The sequence below is a fragment of the Gekko japonicus genome, unplaced genomic scaffold (genome assembly GCF_001447785.1).
Source record: "Gekko japonicus isolate JY-2015 unplaced genomic scaffold, Gekko_japonicus_V1.1 scaffold43, whole genome shotgun sequence".
Classification (NCBI taxonomy): domain Eukaryota; kingdom Metazoa; phylum Chordata; class Lepidosauria; order Squamata; family Gekkonidae; genus Gekko; species Gekko japonicus.
Window position 1 is genome coordinate 819571 of NW_015173123.1, and position 19409 is coordinate 838979.

Below are 19409 nucleotides of genomic sequence, written 5' to 3' on the forward strand. Positions count from 1 at the left end.
TTTTTTATTTTTCTTGGTCATTGTTTACTGTGGACTGTATTATTGTTGTTATTACTGTCTTGTATTGGTCATAATACAGTTTCAGTTGTTAATTTTTAATGTGTAGTTTCATATGAGTTGGGAGTCTTTGGCAGGCAGCCAAAGAATTTTACATAAGTGGTCATAACATTTTTAAAAAGTGCCAAGAGATATTTTGGTACATTTTGTCAGGGGAAAAAACCAAGGGACCAGGTTTTACAACAACACGCTAAAGTCAAATTCAAGAGTGATACTACAGAGATGATTGTTTTGAAAGAAATTCTAATTAGGATCCTACGCAAAAGGAAAGATTAGAAAATTTTATTCTGATGGGACAAATTAGAAGGGGTAATTTTTAATTTTCAACAATGGATATATAGGCTGAATTCTGTTCAAAAGCCAAGGAGTTTTTTCCAGAAGACATAAAACATAGTGGGTGGAAACAGAACCTTCAGAATAACCTACACCAGGTTGAAAGAAGAAAAATGGTGTTGTGTCATATATTATATCTCATTTAAAGTCAGAACTGGTATTTAAATCTATAAATACCAGTTCTGACATTAAATGAGATTTAATAGATGGTAGATACGTGGGGTTGAAATTACATTGGGGACCAATACTTTGGTGTTGGGAATTTATGCCCCCAGTGAGGATAAAGAGACATTCTATAGGCAATTGATGGATAGACACATAAATTTTTCATATGATAGTTGGTGCCTGATAGGTGGCTGGAATGAAGTGACTTCGCCACAAACAGACAGACTGTCTGAAAAAAATATTAAAATTACACAAGGTAAGCTTCCTAAAGCCTTCTTTGATTTGACTGAAAATTTAGGTTTGGTGGATTTATGGAGACAGATATATGGTATCTCAATGGAATTTACATATTTATCAGAAAGATATAGATCCTTTTCTATGATAGATATGCTTTGGATCTCCAGAGATTTAGTTGTTAAAGTTGCCAAAGCTGAGATCATGCTAAATATCTTTTCTGAGCATAATCTGGTAAATTTGGTATTCAAACGAAAAATTAGCACCTTTAGATGGAGATTAAATGAAGTCTTGTTACAAAAGGAAGCGATTGTGGAACATTGTAAAAAAATAATTTTTTGAAATTAATTTCCTAGATCCTTTTTAATCCGGCTTCCGCCCGGGGCATGGGACAAGGACAGTACTGGTTGCTCTTACTGACGACCTCCGGAGGCATCTGGATCGGGGCGGTGTGGCAGCACTGTTGTTGTTAGATATGTCGGCTGTGTTCGATATAGTCGACCACCAGTTGCTGACCCACCACCTTGCCAACATGGGGATTCAGGGGCTCGCCCTTCAATGGCTTGCCTCTTTTCTCCAAGGTCGGGGAAAAAGGGTGGTGATAGGGGAACAGCAGTCCCGGAGATATCCGCTTGAATACGGGGTGCCTCAAGGGGCAGTGCTTTCCTCAGTGTTGTTCAACATCTACATGCGCCCCCTTGCCCAGATTGCCCGGAGGTATGGGATTGGGTGTCATCAATATGCAGATGACACCCAGCTCTATCTGATGTTGGGCAGCCGGTCAGAATCCAGCCCAGAAGATCTGCACCGGGCGTTGCAGGCCGTGGCTGGTTGGCTCCAACTGAGTCGGCTGAAGCTAAACACAGCGAAGACAGAGGTCCTGGGCCTGAGTCGGGGCAGTTTGGGGTTAGGGCTCCCTCTCCCAACTTTCAATGGGGCGCCTTTGGTGCCAGCGCCGGAGGTTAGGAGTTTAGGAGTGCTCCTGGACTCCTCGTTAACTATGGAGACCCAGTTGGCAGCCACGGCTAAGTCGGCCTTTTACCATCTTTGGCTGGCTCAGCAGTTGGTTCCCTTCCTCGACCGCAATGACCTGGCCACAGTGATCCATGCGACGGTCACCTCGAGGCTAGACTACTGTAACGCTCTCTACATGGGGCTGCCTCTGTCACAAATCTGGAAGCTGCAGCTAGTGCAGAATGCTGCAGCCAGGCTGCTGATGGGCCTCCCTAGTCGAGACCACATCCGGCCTGTGCTGAAAGTGCTGCACTGGCTGCCAATAGTGTACCGGATTCATTTCAAAGTGCTGGTTCTTACCTTTAAAGCCCTATATGGCCAGGGTCCGACATACCTAAGGGACCGCCTTTCCCCATATGTTCCCCAACAGGCACTACGGTCGGGAACGCAACATCTCCTGGTGACCCCAAGCCCCAAGGAGGCCAGGCTGGCCGCAACCAGGGCCAGGGCTTTTTTGGTGGCGGCTCCTACCTGGTGGAATGAGCTCCCAGAGGAGATCCAGGCCCTGTGGGACCTTGCGCAGTTCCGCAGGCCCTGTAAGACGGAGCTCTTCCGCCAGGCTTTTCAGTAGGAGCCGCCACTACCTTACCACTACCTTACGATCATGACCTTTACCATCACCATCAACTGGCCCTGAGATGAGTGAACGACAGCGCTGCGTGGACACCACTGATTTGGGAGGGCCATTTTTATGATGCCATCTTTTTATTGAAAACTGATTTGAAACATCTAGAGCACTTTATAGTTTTGTAATATTATAATGATTCTTTTTAAGCTGTTTTATGTATTGGCATGTGCCCCATTTGTGAGCCACCCTGAGCCCGTTCGCGGGGAGGGAGGGCTATAAATTAAAATAATAAATTAATAAATAAATAATAAAATAATGTAAATAAAGGTACAGATTTGAGAATGGTTTGGGATGCAAGTAAAGCTTTTATGAGATGCCATTTTATACAACATAATGTTGAATTTAAGAAAAAGAGTCAAGAGAAATTACAAAAGGTATTAGTTGAAATTAAAAGGAAAGAGGATAAATTAAAAAATTCCCCAGGAAATATAAATATCTCGCATCAAATAAAATTTTTACAACAACTGTTCATGTTAACACTAAGACAAATGGGAACAAAACTGAACTTTGTGAAACAAAGAAACTTTGAGCATGTAAATAAACCAGGAAGATGGTTGGCATATAAACTGAGAAAAGAAAGAGAAAAGAAAACGATATTGAAATTACAAGAAGGTGATAAGGTAGTCACGGACAATGTGGCTATTCAAAAAATCATTTATAATTATTATTCTAATTTATATAAAGGACAGGATGTGCCTTTGACAAAAATAGAGACATCTCTAGAAAAACAAGAGTTGCCAAAGATCACAGAAGAGCGAAGGTATGTTGTCAATGGCCTGATAATGACAAGCGAAGTGGTAGAAGCTATAAAGAAAATCAAACCAGGAAAAGTACCAGGTCCAGATGGCCTACCAGGATTGTACTATAAATGTTTTGAAGATGAGCTTTTGCAACCACTACAGATTATAGTGAACTCTATTCTACAAGGTGGAAAGATGCTGGACTCTTGGAAAGAAGCCAGTGTAACATTAATACCTAAGGAGGGACAAGAAAGACCTTAGTATGACTAAAAACTACAGACTGATATCTTTACTGAACAATGGTTATCAGTTGTTTATAACAATTGTAGCAGAAAGATTGAAAATAATTTTGCAATAATTCATTCATGATCAATGTGGTTTTCCCCAAAAAAAACCATTAAAAGACGACATTAGGAAGGTTCTAGGTATTATGGAATACTTAGAGAGACATAAGAAGCAAAAATATGAAATTACAAGAGCAAATACAATTGAGGAACAAAACTGGTTTTAAAGTTGAAAAGAAAGTGAAATATTTGGGTGTTATACTGACAAATATGAGCGGTATCTACATAGATATCTACATTCATGGCTAACTGGAAGCGTCTTATTGACTTTTTGCATGAAAAAGAAAAAATGAATTGATGACTTGTGGATTTGATGATTATGGAGATTCTTAAGAAACAGAAATGTAAGAAGTGTTGAGGTAATTCTGTTGTTTAGGGTAACTAACTGTGTCCTAACTTTAGCCTTAACATTAAGTGACTGTAATAGTCTGTGTCATTGAGAAATTTTGAAAGTTTTACTGGTACATTTCTTTGACTTTCTCTTTTTCTTTTTTATTGTTTCCCCCTTTTTAAATCAAACTTGTAGTTGTTTTTGCTTAAATTTTTTTAGTAAAAATATAATTTTTTTAAAAACCCACAGGAGAGGTTTTATGCTACCTCGGCTAAATGCAATTCCATCTCAGTTATTATATGTTCGATATAGTAATAGGCCTTATTCTAACAGGATGTGTTGTGAGCATCAGGGCAGATAGATACACTGGAACACTGTCTTTTAGAGTGCAGCCTGTTCAGGCACATAAGGAAGAAACTGATTTCTCTTTGTTTGCAAGTAGTTATTGATGAGCCCATACATGACGAATTGAAATTTCTGCTGGCTGGGTCAGATCCTATTGTAACCCTATCAGTTGCCAAAAAAAAAATCCCGGGTAATGATAGATAGCAAATAATTGAGTGATTTTATCTCAGGGGATTTTCTTGTGATTCAGTTCATGGCCTTTAGGCTGATAGAGTTGCATCATTAAAGTAAAGAATTCTGTATCTTTTTTTTTTAAGTACCTTTTTAGTTAGTGCTTTTGGAAGAGTCCCGAACTGTGGTTCCGAAGGTCTGTCCACTGGGTTATTGATATCAGAAGGGACAGATTCTGTTCGCCTTAATCTTGGTACTACTGAAGACAGATGGAACAGAAGAGGAAAACGAAAGTGTGAAGTCTGGATTTTTTTCATTGCAACAAAATGGCTACGAATCTGGGGGTGGGGGGAGACCAAACTTACAGGGCAGGAAAGATATTCTACAGGGAGGGGCTTCTTTTGTACATTTGTTATGACACTTTAATCTGCAAAAAAGAGGGAGAGATAAGATACACATTAGATTATACGAGGTACATAGAACAGTCCTAGGAAGACTGACTGTGCAGCTGTCTCAGTGGCTAGAACTCACATGCCTGCTAATAAGAAGTCCCACTGAGAAAGTCCCACTGAGAAAGTCACAAGCCTGTAGAAAAAAAATTAGCAAATTCCTGGCACAATGGGTCCCACCAGCCCCTTAACCCCCTCCCCAGTTTGTAGACTCAACAAGGCCAAAGCCACAGGAAGGCTGTAAACAAACCCAGCAGACAGGAAAAGTTACCAGACAAGCAAAGGAGGAACTCAAAGAACTGAGGGTCACAAGCATGATGACAGGAACAGGAGTTTCAGAACCCTGGACAGGTCACAGGGGCCCACTGGCTTGTGCCAACAGTGTATAGGGTCACTTGAGCCCTTCCTATATCCTCTCAGGCTCCACCACCCGGACCTAGATAGCCCAGGTTAGCCAGAACTCGTCAGGGTCGGCCCTGGCCAGTATTTGGATGGGCAAGCGCCGAGGAATACCAGGGGCATGACGCAGAGGCAGGCAATGGCAAACCACCTCTGAAACGTCTCTTGTGTTAAAACAAGTCTCACTCACCGCCGGGTGATGCATAACGCTAAAAGAGCTTGAACTTCTGGCTGCCAGACAATCTTAGGGTCTACTGGCTATACTACACACACCGCCATATGGTAATTAATTAATTCTGGCTTCACCCCTTTCCTGAAGGGCAAAGACTTTGATAGGGAACTTTCCTGGACTGGAGGAAAGTGCTCTGCATCTCCCCACTGGGTCTCACCAGGCACGTCCCCTCCCTCGGTGAGCAGGGCTTGGGGACTCTGAGGCCTTCATTAGTGGCAAGGGTGTCTTAGAAGAACCCAACTTGGGGGTTCCTGGCTAATGTGTTTGGTCCCAGGCCTGATGCCTTTACAAGGGGCCACGGCACGGAGGTAGAGTATCTGCTTTGCATGCAGAAGATCCCAGGTTCAATCCCCAGCATCTCCAGCTAAAAGAAGGATCAGATCGTGAGTGATATGAAAGACCTGCGCATCCCTGGAGAGTAGACCTTGGTAGACAAACGGTCTGATCAAGTCTATGGCTGCTTCGTATGCCTAGTCCCTCAGTGCCATGCACTCTCCCTCCCACCCCAAATTCTCCGGGTCCTTTCCTTCTGCGCATGCATGTACAGTTGGCTGCCTGCAGCTGGGGTCATGACATCCAGCCTTAACCAAGACCTCATGTGTGTGACTGCAGTGGCTCACACTCATCATTTGCGTTCACCTGTTTTTCCTCTCACTCATTTCTATCTTTCTTGGAATCATGCCACGCTCAGCTCAGGCCAAGAGCGTTGCTGGGATAGCCTTGAGAAAGCTACTCTCTCCTCCCCCACAGCCACCTTACAACAATAAAACTCTCAGGAACAGCGAGGAATGGGGCTCCAGAGCCCCAATGCACATCCATGGCAGATAATACAGAGTCACACTGCACACTCTGAGGCACTTTCCATACAATAGAAGTAACTTTTCGCAAACTCACCTGCAGTGTTTACACTTCACGCCAAACATCATGCTTTTCTGACACACCTGGCACACCTGAGAGAGCCAAGACTTTGTAGAGAATCTAAGGAAGATAAAAAGCAATGGGGGTGTAAGGAGGAAAAAAGGCATACCAATGAACTACAGAAATAAAACATGATGGGTTCGACAGTTGGCGGTATCTTTGTAAGGAATGTTTTTTCTCCCATTTTCCAGTCATCCTTTTAGAGAGAGGATTGTAGCTCTGTTGTAGAGCCCTTGCTCTGCACACAGAAGACCCTAGAGGTCTGATCCTTGACATCTCCCATTACAAACAATCTCAAGAGCCCATGTCAGGAAATGCCTTTCTCTGCCTGAGACCCCAGCCAGAGCAGAGACAGTGCTGACTAGATGGACCCCAGGCCCGATTCCTCATGAAACAGCCCTAGACTTCTCTATCATTTGGAGGGGTCACAGCAACCCCTGGTATTTCCAGCTAAAAAGACACCCTGATCTGATAAGAGCTGTTCCTGAAAAAGAGCCGTTTCTGTCAAGAGCTCTCTCAGCCCCGCCTACCTCACAGGGTGTCTGTTGTGGGGAGGGGAAGGGAAAGGAGTCTGTAAGCCGCTCGGACCCCTTTGGGTAGTGAAAGGCCATGGGGTATAAATCCAATCTCTTCTTCTTCTTGGGTCAGTCACAAGTCCTCTCAGAGCTGTTTTCTCAAAAGCAGTCCTCGAGAGAGCTCTCTCAGCCCCACCCACCTCACAGGGTGTCTGTTGTGGGGAGGGGAAGGGAAAGGAGATTGTAAGCTGCTCTGAGACTCCTTCGGGTAGTGAAGGGCAGGGTATAAATCCAATCTCTTCTTCTTCATCATCATCAATGCTCCCTGTAAGCTGTGGAGTCTTGTGTGCGAAAATTCTGCTTTGTGATCTACTGGTATTAAAGTTGTGAGCGAGCGATTTGGCTGCTGCATAAATTAGTTTGCTCTGGAGCCCTCCTTCCTGAGGTAAGACAAAAGTCTGTGAGCTGCAGGCTAAAAAACTGTGAGCTAGCTCACACTCACTCAACTTAGAGGGAACACTGACCCTGATGTAGGTTTGGAAACAGCCTTCCCTCCAGACTGTGAAATTGTCCTTCCCCTTGAGGACTGCTTGGAGTCTATGCTACTCAAGCTGTCAGCAGTCTGGTTTTATGGTCTATGTTTTTGATGCCAGATTTTAATTAATATCTTTTAATGTTTTGTTGTTATTATTTTTATTTTTAAAGTTGCCTCAGGGAGGTTCCGGGAGAGGCAGCATTAAAAAAATCTAATAAATAATAAATACATGCACTGAGACTGACCACTGGTCTAACTCAAAGAAAGGCAGACTGGCAGGATTTCTGCACGGCGGTTTGCCAGGTTTCCAGTTGGGCACTTGGACACAGTGGTGGTGGTGGGGAATATTTTTACAGAACTAGTTGGGCTGAAGCCTCTCAGAATTGCAACAGACTGCAGAGTTCAGTTCCCTTGGAGGAGGAAGCAGCAGTTGCGGAGAGAAGACTCTGTGGCATCATATCCCCAAACCTCCAAGAATCTCCCAAGCTGGAGTCAGCAATCCGACTGCTGGCGCGGACTCAAAGTTTCTCTGCTACAGCTGTGCAGGCCATTTGTGTGTGCGCTGGGGGGGGGAGGCCATCAGGTCAGAATCATGATGGGAGCCAGTTATGTGCCTGGCAGTATCGGAGAGACAAAGAACTACAAGTAGGAACAAGGTCATAGTCGGTTTTTCCTGGAAAATGGATCACATTAAGAAGGCCCATGGGCATAACAGGCCAACCCTACCAAACAAAGGAAACTTTTAAAAATGGCACAATTTGAGGAGTGTCCACCATTGCCAGACACAGTGTTTAAGTCTGTGCTTGCAGGCTGCTCTTAGCAGAGCCGGCTTTCAAGTATGTCAAATATGTGCCCCATAATCCTCTGCAATGTTGTGGCAGGGTGGGGTGGGAGTGTACAGTCCATCTTCCATCCGCACAGGTGCCATCTTTGAGAAGGAACATTCAAGCTACTCCTTAGAAAGTCCTTTTGCAGTGAATGCACCCAAGATACAGTCACCCACACACAGATCTTCTGGGATGCAACTTAAATGCTCCTGTGAGAGGATGTGGGTGTAACCCCTTGTTGCCCTGCAGGTGAAGCCTGTCCCCATCTAGAATTGCAAACAGTCATGAACCGAAGAATTGGACCACAACTGCTCTTTTATCATTAAGTGTTTTGCATTATTTACCTGTGTGTAACAGACAGACCAATATCTCTTCGTACCGTTTGAGGAGATCCATGGAGAAGATCTAAGAAACCAAAATAAAGACAGCGCCTGTTTAACAAAAAAAGGCACATACAAGTTGGATCGCAAATGGGATCTGCAGAGTCGGTTCCAGTGGCATATGAGAGGATCCTGATCGGCTGACAGCAATGCAGGAAGCAGAATTCATTCTAATGTGCAACTTGGTACCCTTTGTGCAGTAAACTGAGTTGCTGGTAAGGTTTATCAACCTCAAGATGGAGCCTGAAGCCTCCCAGAATTACAACAGTCTCCTCCTGTTCCTTAATGGCCCATATATCCACCGGGGACTACTGTGGAAAAAAATCACAAGCTGTCTAGTCTGCACATCTGGCTTTGTACGGTGCATCCTAATGTGGAGCTGTAGACCCTTTGTCTAAGTGCAGCTGGGCATATGGGAGCCAGTGTGGTTTAGTGGATTCAGAGGTACCCAGGTTCTGCCCCCCCACCCCACCCCCTGGCTATGAAGTCCACTGGGTAACCTTGGGCCAATCACCCTAAACTGCTTCACAGGGTTGTTGGGAGGATGAAACAATGGACACCCTGAGTTTCCTGCAGAAAGGACGGAACAAAAACACACAATTTTTTTTAAAGAGTTTTCAAAAGGAGCTAGGACATTTCTTGTAAAGAAATAAACTGGGGTGAGGATAAAAGGCAACATAAAATGAATATTGTCCCCCTTTCTTTTATTTCCCTTCCTTGAGGGTAGAACTTTTGAGGAGTGTGACTTTGTGGATTGGGGATGTGTGCACCTGGCCCAAAAACTCGGTCCTCAGACCCTGGTTTTAGTTGTGGGGAAATATAAAGCAGCGACAGCATAAAATGAAAAGCAGGAAGTGTTCCGGGTGTAGCAGGATATTAGAAAAGGCCAAGGGAGGCAAGAGGGAGTGTTACGCTGCAGTGGATAGCCACAGAACAGAATTAGATATACAGCTCTCAGTTTGGATTGGGGGGGGGGAGAGATTTTGGTTCAAATTCTCACTCACTTGGACTGGAGTCACCCGCCCAGCCAAGGGCACACCAAAAGCAAACATGGCCCTGGAAAAGGAGGGAGGGGCAAGCCTGCCTGCCTGCAAAGCTGGCCCCTCCTTCCAAGCCAGTTTGGTGTAGTGGTTAAGTGTGTGGACTCTAATCTGGGAGAACCGGGTTTCATTCCCCACTCCTCCTCCACTTGCACCTGGGCTGGATGACCTTGGGCAAGCCGTAGTTCTGATAAGAGCTGTCCTTGAAAAAGAGCCGTTTCTGTCAAGAGCTCTCTCAGCCCCACCTACCTCACAGGGTGTCTGTTGTGGGGAAGGGAAGGGGAAGGAGTTTGTAAGCCGCTCTGAGACACCTTTGGGTAGTGAAGGGCCATGGGGTATAAATCCAATCTCTCTTCTTCTTCTTCTTCTTCACACAGGGCTCTGATAGGCTGTGAGGCCTTGGGCACTGCCTCCCCCTCCCCACGTGGGCTTGGGGCCACGCAGGCCAGGTGCTGCCTCACAGGGATGGGCCAGGTACTGCCTGCCCAGGAAGGCCCTTCTTGCTGCTGGGCTGGGCTCGCCCAGGTGTAGGTAGGAGGCCATCGGCCCACCAGAACAAGCCCCTGGGTGGCCATAATGGCTGATCTGCCCCAGGTCCAGCACATGTCATGGGGGAGCAGAGATCAGAACCTGGATCATACTCGGATACTCCAAGGCCTGCACCACACCAGCCCTCCAACGCCTGGGACTGGAGGCAACCAATCAGGGGGTGCATGAGCTGATCCCAATGAAAAGCAAGGCAACTATTCCCCAAAGAGGGGCATCTTTATCTCAAGCTCTCCACCAGAATCTCAGCTCTGAGGCAGTTTATAAAACCAAAGCACTGAGCAAACAAGAAACAACCTTCATAGAAAAGAAGCCTTGAGACCTGACAGCCGTCTCAATTATTTAATGATTTTAGGATGATGCTTATACAAAAAGCACCCAATAGTTTCAAAGGCCTCCCGCCCCCCAATGTAGAAGGATGACACAGGGGAGCAAAAGAAGAAATAACTTCAAATCAATAAAGTTAATAAAATGCAGGGGGGGGGGGGGAGGGGGGGGGGGAACCTCCACGTGCTGATTCAGCAGATCCAGTCCCAGATGAAGGGGCTGAGGAGGGTGCTGCTCCCTAACGGAGGCAACACAAGCAGAAAAGGGACCAAGGCAAGCGAAGGGCTCCTGGTGACTGCTTGGACCAAGTCTGAAATGATCAAACGTGCAAGTATTATGCCAATGTGTTTTAGCAGCTTCCATTTTCTGGAAATAGAAGTATGTTTTCCTCAGACTGGTTGACTTGCAGAAGCAGCAGCAAGTATTTGTGAGCCGTTCAGGGCAGGAATCGAGCAGACGGAGGGCGGGGGCACCATGGTCAGCCACCACTGCTCTGCTCTCTTTCAGTCCGGTGATTCTGAAAGCACCTTCAGGTTATCCTGACGCCTAACTCTAGGTGGCATCAAATCCCAGTTTGTGACGCTGCAGGGCAGGGCTATTATCTGCCCAAATAGCTCCGCTGATGACTTGCTACAGGATGCCAGAGCCAGCCACTCATTTCCTGTAAATTGGTTCGCACACATTTCAACTATAAGCAGACATGTCCTTCCATTGAACTTCAAAACTGCAGAAGCCAGGCCGGGGGGGGGGGGGGGGGGGGGGGGGATTTACAAAGGTCACGCAGCCAAAGAGACGTTGATGCCGAAGGAAGCACCATCCAATACAGTTTGCTTCCATTCCCTTCCCAGTCCAGTCTGGTTTGTGGGCCAACCACTGGGCCCCAGCTGGATTAAGCCCTTTTCAGTGGCTTTCTTTAAAGCTAATGTAATCCAGGAGAGGCAACAATAGTATTTGTGAAGAAAGTATGCTTGGAACAAGGAAAAAATGGGAAGCACATGAAAATGGTATATGACATGCAAGTCCAACTTACTTTTTAAGGAATGCAGTTTTATTTGAAGGACTGTATAAGTACATTGTTGTAAAGCAAAATTTAGTAGGGCATTTCAGTGTAAGACAACAAGTAACACTCACGTTAATGCTAATAATGTGCACAGTGCTTTACAGAGTACAAGGCAGCAGGTTCCTGCCCCAAGGGGACTGCAATCTAAACTCTGAGGCAAGGGAGACAAGACAGGAAGGGAAGTGGGGAGAAACAGGGCAAGACTCTGCATTCATGCAAGAACTAACGGGGTTCAGAGCTTTCTGTTTAGGTGCTCTAATGGCAGACGCGTCTCTTTGGATCTCCCAAGGACACGATCCATGAACCAGCACATGGGGGTGTGATTGTATGCGCCCCCCAGGAGCCCTTGCGAAGGGTTCCTAGCCATGGGGCACGTTGCCGAATTGAGGCATTCCGATGCCCCGACGGTCTCGCCGCTGTGTTCCAGTATTGGACTCAGAGATGCAAGCAAGTGGAGGTCGAGCGTTTTAAATGACTGATGGCGAGATCTACGTGATCTACATTAAGAGTGAGTTTGGTTGAAGCGAGCACCAGAGAACCAGCTAAAAGTCCCCCAAAAAACAAGCAAGGAGGGGGGAACCCCCCACGGAAAATAAAATGGACTTAAAACACGCTTTTTAAAGGGGGGGAGAACTAAAAGCGATACGGGACTATATTAAGGAACTTACAAGAGATTTCCAGGCGGTTTGCAGACTTGAGAGACTTTCGGCAAATTTTATTAAATGTAAACATCCTCAAAGATGGCGCTGAAAAAGACGGGGAAAGATAAGCTTACGAAACCTAAGCCTCCTCCAAGAAGTGCCAGTCCAGCAAGTGCGGTCACGCAACAGGATGTAACTATAGACTTCTCCAAGATGCTAACAGATGATTTGTGACCCCTGCTGGAGCAAATAATGACACTCAGTCAAAATTTTGCTGCACAGCAACAGCAATTAGACGAGACTAGTAAAAAAGCAGAGCAAACAGCTGAAAATCTGAAAGAAGTGGATGCCAACACCAAAAAGCTTAAAAAACAAATGCAGAAGATGGAAAAGAAGAGAAACTCTGATGAAGCTCAGCTATTACAGCTACAAATGGAAAAGGCAAGCTTTATTCTGAGATTTCAGGGAGTTCCTGAGACTAAAGGGGAGAATCTTAAGCAGATCATGATTGATGCTTTGGGGCCGGTTGCAAATTTAAAAGCATATTTTCTTCAAAGTGAGATGGATGTGATCTATAGGTCATATTCAGAATACACAAAGAAAAATAATCTGCCCGGTGATGTGGTGGTTAGATTCTCCCAAAGACAAGTGAGGGACCAGATTTTAAAGGCAACAAATGGAACTACCCTTAAAATTGATGGCAACGAGATAAGAGTTTTGAAAGACATTCCCTTTGAAATAAGGGAAAAAAGGAAAAAATACAGAGACTCGGTTTTGTTTTTACAAAAGAATATCATCCCTTACAAATGGATCCTACCTGAAGGGATAATCTTCAAATTTAAAGATAAGAGGGGGGAAACTGACTCTGTCATGAAAGCATGTGAGTTCTTGCAGCAACAACTTGGACCAAAGGGGGAAGATGATGAGGACAAGGGAAGCCATGATGAAACACTTACTGAAGAAGATTCGGATTCGGAACGTGGGGCAGCTGCCCCCAAGCAAGAATATTGATTGAGAGAAAGACGAGGCAAAAAATGAGATGCTAATTTTCTCTGAAGCTTGTTTTCTTTTTTTTGTAATATTTACTCATTCTTTTGTATTGTACTTTACTAAGTCAGAATATCTGGACTTGAAGCATATAAGCAACTTTAATGATCACCTTAAATGTAACAAATTACTCTCTTTGACTTAAAGCTATATTGTAACCATTTTATGACCACCACCTCTTGGGTTTTTAGTGGCTATCTTTACTTTCTCCCGTAGTTTATACTTTCCCCCTCCTTATTTCTTTGTAGCTTTTGGAAAATAACGGGGTTCTGTCAAAGGCTTCATGGGAAAAGTGGGCACGGGGGGGGTGCATGAAGGAAGAAAGGCAGCATCGTACCACTGTGCTGGGAGGCAATTCTAGGCACAAAAGGCAGCAAGGGAGAAAGAGTAAGGCCACTGAGGACACAAGATACAGCTCCACGAATGAACAGAAGTGCCACATAACCACCTGTCTTGTGCAGAACAGCTACATCTCTGCCGATAAAAGCCGCAGCGCCTTCAGCCTGCCCACATTCCAAACCATAAGATTCACCAATCACAAACCAGAACCACAGATCAATACACAACAACCACCGTTCATGTTTAAAGCGAGAGTAATTTTGCCCCTAAGCGGCAAATGGTGTACAGAGAGCAGGGGTTTCAATTCAAGCCAACATTATTAACTGTGCAGTCCTCCACTTCACATAGAACACCCTCAAACTTCACCTTACACTAATTTCAAAACATCTAGCAAACAAAAAAGAGAAAGGGAAATAAACTCATATAAACATTTGGTTTGGCACGACTGCTACTCTGGCCCCGAGGCCACAGAATTCTAATTACAAGCCACTGTCATTTCCTTGCGCACTTGAAGTTAGTCATCACTCACACCTTGCGGAGCTCAAACTTAATAGGTTGAATTACGTCATTCCTTTTAAAAACTGGTTTAACAAGCATAGGTGACAGAATGGGGGGGAGGGGCTAACAGAGCAGATCAGTAGACATTAACCCAGATTCCCCCAAATCACAAATTAAGACAGGTGGGTGGGCAACTGCTGATTTTTATGGGAAAACTGGAGTATGCATTAAACCCTGTTGCCCACTGTGGGCTGCCCCCCCCCCCCGGGTCTGCCCTGCCCTGCCCCTACTTTGGGTCCCTCGGCTGAACTCCAGTACCAAAACTAAGCTCCATTCAGAGGAGGAAGTGGCTGCACAAAGGCCAGGAGGTCAGCCTACAGGAAGGGCTCGGCTTCACACTTATAAATATTCTTCTGGCTCTGAAAACTGGACTCTGCCAAACCTCCTTCTTCAAGTTTTGTAAGTGAGAGAAACAAATTTGAGGTTAAACATAGCTTTATCTACTACAGCCCTAACACATGGCTTTTCAGGCTAAGCTGCTGCTATATTATGGCTGGCTTCAGATACTTCAGATTTATTTGGGGGCAGTCACAAAAGCAGACTAGACCAGGTCTGTCTAGCTCCTCATCCTGTTCTCCATACTGGCCAGCAAAATACTTCTGGAGAAGTCAAAACCAGGTCAGGAAGTGCACACACACTTCTGGCCCTTACCCCCACAACTGATGTTGAAGACACAGACCCTCTGAACATGGAGGTTCCAATAAGCCACCATGGATAACAGCCGCTGTTAGAGCTCTTTTCCGTAAATTGGTCCAGTCCCTTCCACAAACGTCTGCTACCACTACATGTTATGGCAGAGAGTTCCATAAGAGAGTTGTGCATTGTGTGGGAGAGAGATCCCAAACCACTTCTATATATAAAGAATAGGGTTCCAGTCCCCTAAATTCCAACAGGTACTAAGGTGTGTGTGTGTGGGGGGGCGAACTGTAGATTCGTCTGATTTCTTAAAAACTATCACCCATCCTCATCCTCTCCCAACCTCCTAAGGGACACCGCAGGATTTAATAACAATTTGGTCCTACTGTTCTGAAGCAAACTCTGGATGAAGAAGAGCCTTGGGCAAGGACACGAAGACGGTCAAAATAGTGCGTCACTTACCAAATCTAAAAGACAAAAAAGAGAGAAGGGGGGGGGAACCCAGTCAGTTGTACATAAATCACAAGAAAATGCCCAATACAGAGTCACACGACTGATCCTTCGAGCCGCTATTTGTCTTCTCGGTCAGAGAATACTTTCCCAAGGTCACGGAGAGGCTTTCAGAAGAGGCGTACAGGACTGAACTTGGGACTTTACAAAGCATGTGGTCTACCACTACGTCTCAAGTCATTGTGGGACCAAACTAACGCAATCAGTTTGATAAAACAGCAAGATTTCTGCCTCCTAGTCATGTTTCTGTGGACTGCATCTACAATCTTCTGGAATAAACCCAGAGATTCTTAGCATGGCCAGTCTGATGAAGAAAATGTAGTATGTTGCTAGGGACAAAAGGCACAAGCTGTTGCTCAGTGTGACATTCTCTTCTAAATTTGGACTTACACGGCGAGTGATTAAAATGTTGACATCGCTGCCAGAGGATGGAGTGATGGCCACAGGCAGAGACAGCTTTAACAGGGGATTAGACAGATTCATGGAGGAGAGGCCTATCAGTGGCTAGTAGCCATGTGGATGAAAGGGAACCTCTGTGTTCAGAGGCAGTAAATCTCTGAACCCCAGCACCAGGGAAGGCCTCAGTCTCTAGGCCCTGTTGTTGGCCTTCCAGAGCAACTGGTTGGCCACTGTATGAGATGGGATGCTTGACCAGATGGACCCCTAGTCTGATCCGCCATGTTCTTAGGACTTGGGTCCAAGTTAGGGATGCCAGCCTCCAGGTGGAACCTGGGGATTCCCTGGAATTACAGCTCATCTCCAGACTACAGACATCAGTTCCCCTGGAGAAAAGGGGTACTTTGGTCGGTGGACTCTATAGCATTGCGCCCCACTACTGAGGTCTCCGTCCTCCCCAGGTGTTATCCCCAAATCTCCAGGAGTTTCCCAACCTGGATCTGGCAAACCTTGGGCCCCCCTTCCCCCACTGGTGGCCGGGGAGGGGACTGGAAACCCTCGCAAGTATCTCTTTAGACACCAACACCCCAGACAGCCTCAGGGGAAAATGGCAACCCAGCCTCCCTGATGCCACTGAGGTGATTGCAGTAAGGAAGTGCCAGAACCTGGCCCGAGCCTGGGCACGAGGCTTCAGAGCTCTGCGAGGTCAGGACAGGGGTCAAGACAGCAAACAGAGTGAGCTGTTCAAAGGACCTGGAGTAGTAAGGGTGGAAAAGGCCCCCGAAGTGCTATTCTGAGGAGCCAGTGAGGTATATCCAGCCCCTCTGTGAACTTTGCAGAATGGGACTTTCCCACTGTAATCCACTGAGGGGGCCCCCTCCCCATTATGTTCCTGTGGAGAAATCAGCAGAAATGGCTGTTTGTTCTTCCAAATACTGCTATAAACTCCCTAACTACATGCTATTTTTCTCCCCCTGGGTTGTCCTTGGGTCTATACAATTCATGTGGTCTTGCAAGTCCCTCCCCCCCCCCCCCCCCCCGTGGGGAGCTCTCTTCCTTGATCCGTGGAGCCTGATTTGAATTTGCAAGTGCATATCTGACAGAGCCCTCATGGCGGACCCAGACCCAACCTGAGTACTACATATTGTGTAGTTCACCCCTTGGTCTTAGAGACACACCCTTGTCTAGAGCTGCCAGCCAGTTAGGATATGTCTGGACAGCTGAGAATTCCACCCACCAGGCCGGCTGCCGGGACACCAGCAGAAGGCTAGAAAAGCATAATTACCCCCTTTTTCACATTATCATTTTTATTACTTGTATTATCACTTTTTTGCAAAATGCAAAAAAAAAACCAACCCCTCCCAACACGACCCTTCAAGGGAAGGCACACAACTTTTAAAAAACCACTTGCTAGCCTAAGTCCAGCCGTCTGCCCCCTGCACCACCCCCACCTCTCTGGGCACGGGGAGCCCCTCTCTGCAGAGTCTGGTTCCCTCCCCAAAGGTAAAACAACTTGCCCAAGAAAAAAATCCAGGTGGGCAGCCACGTTGGTCTGAAGCAACAGAACAATGACTGAGTGCAGTGGCACCTTTGAGACCAAGGAAGTTCACGAAAGCTTACACCCAGAATTAAACTTTCTTGCTCTTAAAGGTGCCACTGCACTCAACCAAAACTCTGGCCCCTTGAGCCAAATGTGTCTTTTCTGGGGTTAGGGTTAGGGTTAGGTTTTGCAATACAAAAGCTAACAACCCTGCCACAGTGACAGCAGACAACCAATGGTCAGTTTTCAGTCACATGAGGTCTGCTTTTAAATTTGCCACCATGATCTGCTGCTGTCCTGTGACCAGAGTCCAGAAGCTCTACTTTGGGCTGTCTGTAAAACAGGAGGCAGAAGGTGTTGGTATAAGAACAGGCAGGACTGGGATACCCATCTTCATCAAAAGAACCCTGGGTCATGTGCCCATTTTAAAAAGTCCTCCAGGAATGCAGCGAGGAAAAATGCAGGGGAAACAGCTGCCGACAGAAGAAAGCAGGCGGAAAACTCCCATGTGGGCAGTCTGTTGCCAATACAAATGTTCTGCACTTGCTGCGACACTAAATGCAGAAATGGAGACACCTTGCCATGGGGAAGCGGCCTTGACCGTCACACACAAGCCGCTCTCAGACTCCTCTTCCATGCACTTGGCTCAGTCCCAGTGCTCTACAGGGCTCCATTAGCCATGCCTTTCTAACAAAAAAAGCTTCAATGACATCAGCCTCTAGCTGGGGGGGGGGGTCCCCAGCCTCTTGAGCCTGCAGGCTCCGTTGGAATTCTTGCACAGGGTGATGGGCGCAACCACAAAGGGGCTGCCACCAGAGGAAGCCTGGCTGTAAGGGAGAAGAGGGATCATTAGAAAAATACTCTGGAAAAGAGGAGAGATTGTAAATAAAACCAACCCTGGCAGCTGCTGCTGAAACAACATTGTTTTAATCTGCCCAGCTCATTGGATCCCCGGTGGCCAATCAGAAGCCTGCTGGGCAAGAGACCCACCTGGCCCCGCCCACTTCCTAGGAACACTCAGGAGACGCCCGGAAAGGTGCTGGGAGCACCACGGCCCCCACAGGCCCCAGGCTGAGGACCTCTGCTCTGACTGGATGGAGCGCCTCCCCTAACCCAGCACCCCACATCCCACTGAGCCTCACCTTGGACACGCCTCCCCTCCCCTCCCCCCCTGCCTCTTCTGAACTGGAAGTTTCCCCACATCTCCAGCCAATCAGCTGCCTGTCCACTAACTTCCCCCTCCTCTCCCCAAGCCTGGGAAATTCAAATATTTTTCATCACCAGGCCTGCTCGCATTTAGAGAGCTGCCAGCACCACCCCCAACTCCGACTGCAGACGCGGGGGGGGGGGAGTCCCAGCTCACTTGCTTTGCCCCGCCCCACATGCCTTCGCCTCTGGGTTGCTCTCTTTGGATTACAGCCTGAACTTCTGCTCAGGCTCCCTGCAGCGTCTCCCTCAGATCCAACATCCACTTAGACCTTTTGCTACCTAGACACTTGCTATCCCCTGCTCAATCTACTGCTGTTCTGCTTCCAGGCCTGCCTCAGAGCTCTGTCCTTCTGTTTCCAAGAGCCTCTTGGAAGAAAGAGAGAGAGAGAGAGAGAGAGAGAGAGAGAGAGAGAGAGAGAGAGACAGAGAGAGAGAGAGAGAGAGAGAGAGAGACCCTCTCGTGTGCAGCTCTCAGATCAGCGCATTTGGTTGTAAGTGGGAATCTTCTATAGATCCTCCAGAAGCCCTATGCATTCATTTTATTTCTTAATTTGTCCTCACCCAAGATTTGGAATAGGGAGAAGGTATATATTTTCCTAATCTATGAGGCAGAAGACTATCTCAGTGTAGCAAAACAAAAAACTTAGAGTCCAATGGCACCTTTAAGACAAACAAAGGTTTATTCAAGGTATGAGCTTTCATGTGCACATAAAAGCTCATACCTTGAATGAACCTGTGTTGGTCTTAAAGGTGCTACGGGACACTAAATTTGTTGCACTGCTTCAGATCAACACGGCTGGCCACCTGGATCTATCTTAGGGTTGCCAAATGGGCCCGGGGGGCGGGGAATCCCCCGCTTTGGAGGCCCAATTTCCACCGCGGCGGAATTGGGCCCCGGGGGAAACCCCGCCCCTGAAGCTGCGTAACCAGAGGCGACGCAGCC

At 46.6% G+C, this 19409-nt stretch overlaps 1 protein-coding gene across 5 annotated transcripts in view; it reads right to left on the reverse strand.

The window, feature by feature from the left end:
- KSR1 (kinase suppressor of ras 1) overlaps window positions 1–19409 on the reverse strand; it is a 96753-nt gene that overhangs the window by 28701 nt on the left and 48643 nt on the right. For 3 of the 5 annotated variants that reach the window (XM_015421921.1, XM_015421919.1, XM_015421917.1), the window contains exons 5-8: window positions 8582–8642; window positions 6337–6420; window positions 4728–4789; window positions 4512–4621 (exon numbers count right to left, since the gene is read on the reverse strand). In XM_015421921.1, coding sequence (XP_015277407.1) covers window positions 4512–4621; window positions 4728–4789; window positions 6337–6420; window positions 8582–8642 — 317 coding nt within the window. The remainder of the gene's footprint in view (window positions 1–4511; window positions 4622–4727; window positions 4790–6336; window positions 6421–8581; window positions 8643–19409) is intronic. The other 2 variants (XM_015421922.1, XM_015421920.1) reach the window with 1 other exon arrangement.